Source organism: Crocuta crocuta, unplaced genomic scaffold (genome assembly GCF_008692635.1).
Source record: "Crocuta crocuta isolate KB4526 unplaced genomic scaffold, BGI_CrCroc_1.0 scaffold143, whole genome shotgun sequence".
NCBI lineage: Eukaryota > Metazoa > Chordata > Mammalia > Carnivora > Hyaenidae > Crocuta > Crocuta crocuta.
In genome coordinates this window covers 526,955-529,680 of record NW_027529175.1, presented here as the reverse complement: position 1 = coordinate 529,680, position 2,726 = coordinate 526,955, and the positions used below count along the sequence as shown (strand labels likewise).

The 2,726-nt window shown below is 63.0% G+C and overlaps 1 protein-coding gene across 1 annotated transcript in view; it reads right to left on the bottom strand.

Moving 5' to 3' along the window:
* CACNA1I (calcium voltage-gated channel subunit alpha1 I) overlaps positions 1-2,726 on the bottom strand; it is an 81,977-nt gene that overhangs the window by 3,594 nt on the left and 75,657 nt on the right. The window contains exons 31-33 of the mRNA XM_077757882.1: positions 2,345-2,491; positions 1,862-1,984; positions 98-263 (exon numbers count right to left, since the gene is read on the bottom strand). Of these exons, the coding sequence (XP_077614008.1) occupies positions 98-263; positions 1,862-1,984; positions 2,345-2,491 (436 nt within the window). The remainder of the gene's footprint in view (positions 1-97; positions 264-1,861; positions 1,985-2,344; positions 2,492-2,726) is intronic.

Here is a 2,726-nt window from a genome sequence, read left to right as displayed (position 1 = left end):
GGGAGGCTGCGGGGAGCTGGGGGGGACTGGGAGGCTGCGGGGGGCTGGGGGTGACTGGGGCTGCAGGGAGCTGGGGGGACCCACACCCCCCCCTCACCTCGGCTGCTCTCATGTTTCAGCCAGGACCGGACGGGGTTGGATGGGGCAGTCTCCCTCTCCCAGAGGAAGTTCTCAGAATCCGATGAGACAGCCGTGTTGGACAAGGGGAAGAAGCATTCGCCCACCTCTCCCACACGCATGGGCTCAGGGGCATCCGGCTCAGCCTGCAGGAAAGGGAGGGAGATGGGTCAGGATGGTGGAGAAGGGGACAGAAGCCAAGCCTGCCCCCACTGCCTTTACGCCCCTGCTTCATGACCCTATGCTCGGGCCACTCTCACTAAGCGAGATGGCCTTCTCCACGCCTCTTCACCTGGCCAACAACCTTCATCTTCCAAAAACCAGATGAAAGGGCCCCACCTCCAGGAAGTCCTCTTTGATGTTGCAAGCAGGATATGGTTTCCTGCTCATTCCTCTCTTGACCTTGAGCTCCCAAGAGTCTTCTTTGTCTCTGTACCCAAGTGCCTGGTACAGACCTGGGCCCAGGGCAGAAGTCAAGTCCAGGTTGGGGAAGGGATCAGAAGACAGGTGGACCGCTCCAGGGGCCTCCCTGTGAGCCTGGTCTTGGGTAGGTCCCTTCCCTTTGAGGAGCCTCCGCTTCCACACCCACAAATGACAGAGTAACGCCTCCTTCCTGGCTCGGGCACCCAGAAACTGCCCCGCAGTCCTTCTGGCACTCCCCAGGCCCCAGCCTTTCCTCAGCCCTGCGGCCAAGGTGACCCGGCCCAGAAAGCCCCTCTGGAGCTGCCTCAGCCCCCTTCCAAGGCCGATGGACCCCCTATGACTTCCTGAGTCCAGAATAAAACCAGACTACACTCGCCAAAGCCCAACCAGGCCCCCAAAATGGTGACCCCAAGATCCTGTGTGGGAGAGAAACACAGAGGTGCACAGAGACGCAGGAAGGGGCTGGGTGGGGAGGGGGTTACAGGAGTTAATCCCCTGTTAGGGAGGGGTTGGAGGGGGCAGGGAGGGAGCTAGAAGGCGGAGCTGACAGATGATGGCCCTGGGGGCAGTGGTGCCAAACCCAGGCTGCCCTGAGAGTCTAGGGGAAAGAGACTCTCACAGGCAGGGCCACTGCACCCCTACCTCACGCCAGGCAGTGTCCCTCCCCCTCCGCGGCTCCTCTTGCATCTCTGCCTTGAGGTCACAAGCCCAGCAGCAGACCTCTCTTGCCCGAGTTTGCGAGTCGAACAAACTTCCGGCTCTCCAGGTCTCCTCAGACTGCCGACCTCAGGGGCAGAAGCTGGGGACCGGCCCCAGGGCTGGCCTCCCTGTTCTGCCGCTCCAGCTGTGTGACCCGGGCAAGCCGCCTCACTCCTCAGAGGCCCCATTTACGCCAGTGCTAAACAGGGCCAATCCCCAATACCAAGGACCCGGGAAACAAGAACTGAGTGTAAGCGTCTGGCATACAGTAGGCGCTCACATCTGGTACAACTCCCTGCTGTTCTCTTCAGCCTGAACCCCTCCACCCCATGGGTTTGTCCTGCTTGGAGCAACTCCCATTAAATGAATAAAAAATATCCAAAGAAACAAGCAGTGGCTGAGGCCACTGAATGCCGTGACTGGGGTCCTAGCTGGGCCCGTTGCTGTGTGACATCAGATAAACCACTCCACCTCTCTGAGTCCCACTGCTCTCATCTGACCAACAAGAGATGGGGGCCCAGCATACAGCAGGCGTGGTGTAAATGGGGTGCTGGGAAGAAGTGGCATGCTGGCTGGCCAGGCAGAGGCCCCGCTAGCCCACGATGCCCCTGGGGCCGCTCACCCTGCCATCTTTGGGGCCGAGCGGGCAGGCTGTGGGACCCTCCAGACTCAGGTCGTCACCCAGCAGGATGGAGGAGGACTTGTCTGAGTTCAAGGAGAAGGCCTCGGTCTCGGCCAGCTGCACCTGCAGGGAGAGGTGGCAGCCTCAGCGTGTCCCTGGGGCTGGCACGGGGCAGGAGCAGTCTTCCAGAAAGACGCAGGCAGGTGGTTAGGGGCACAGAGATCTGCCGAGCACGGATGCTACGCCACCAGGCTCAGGGGGGCCAGGCTGGGCAGGGGGCAGGGGGTCAACACGGTCGTCAGGCTTAGGCTGAGCCCAAGGGCGGGCTTGTTGCCGTGGGCTGTGAACGCCGACGCCCGGCCACTTGCCCCCAGGCCCAGCGCCCCTTGAAGCCGGCCAGCATCCGCCAGGTCAGCCCAAGCTCCACCCTCAGGTTGCCCCCACCACCAGGCGGGCGCCGGCTCTCTCTGAGGCTGCCATCACCTCTTGCTTGTCGTGGTGACACTTCTCACAGCCGGCTGGCGAGGAGTAGTGATGGAAGATGGAGCCGGACAGGTTGTCGATGATGGTCAGCTCCCCCTCCAAGGAGTCCTTGATGATTAAAGAGACGCTGTCCAGCCACAGGTTCTCCTAGGCGGACGGGGACGGGGTGGGGACAGGCGGGATTATCGGCCGGGTCCGGGGACTGCGGGGTGGGCGAGGCACGGCCGCCCTCCCGGTTCTCTGTGCCCGTGGCCTGGGTCCGACCCCCTTGTCACAGGGCCACCCCTTCGGCGGGGTGGAGCAGGCCGGGGCCCAAAACGACAGAGGTCTCTGCCTGAGGCCTCGGAGGCCCAGCTGCCCCTCCAGCCCCACGGTGCCGCCC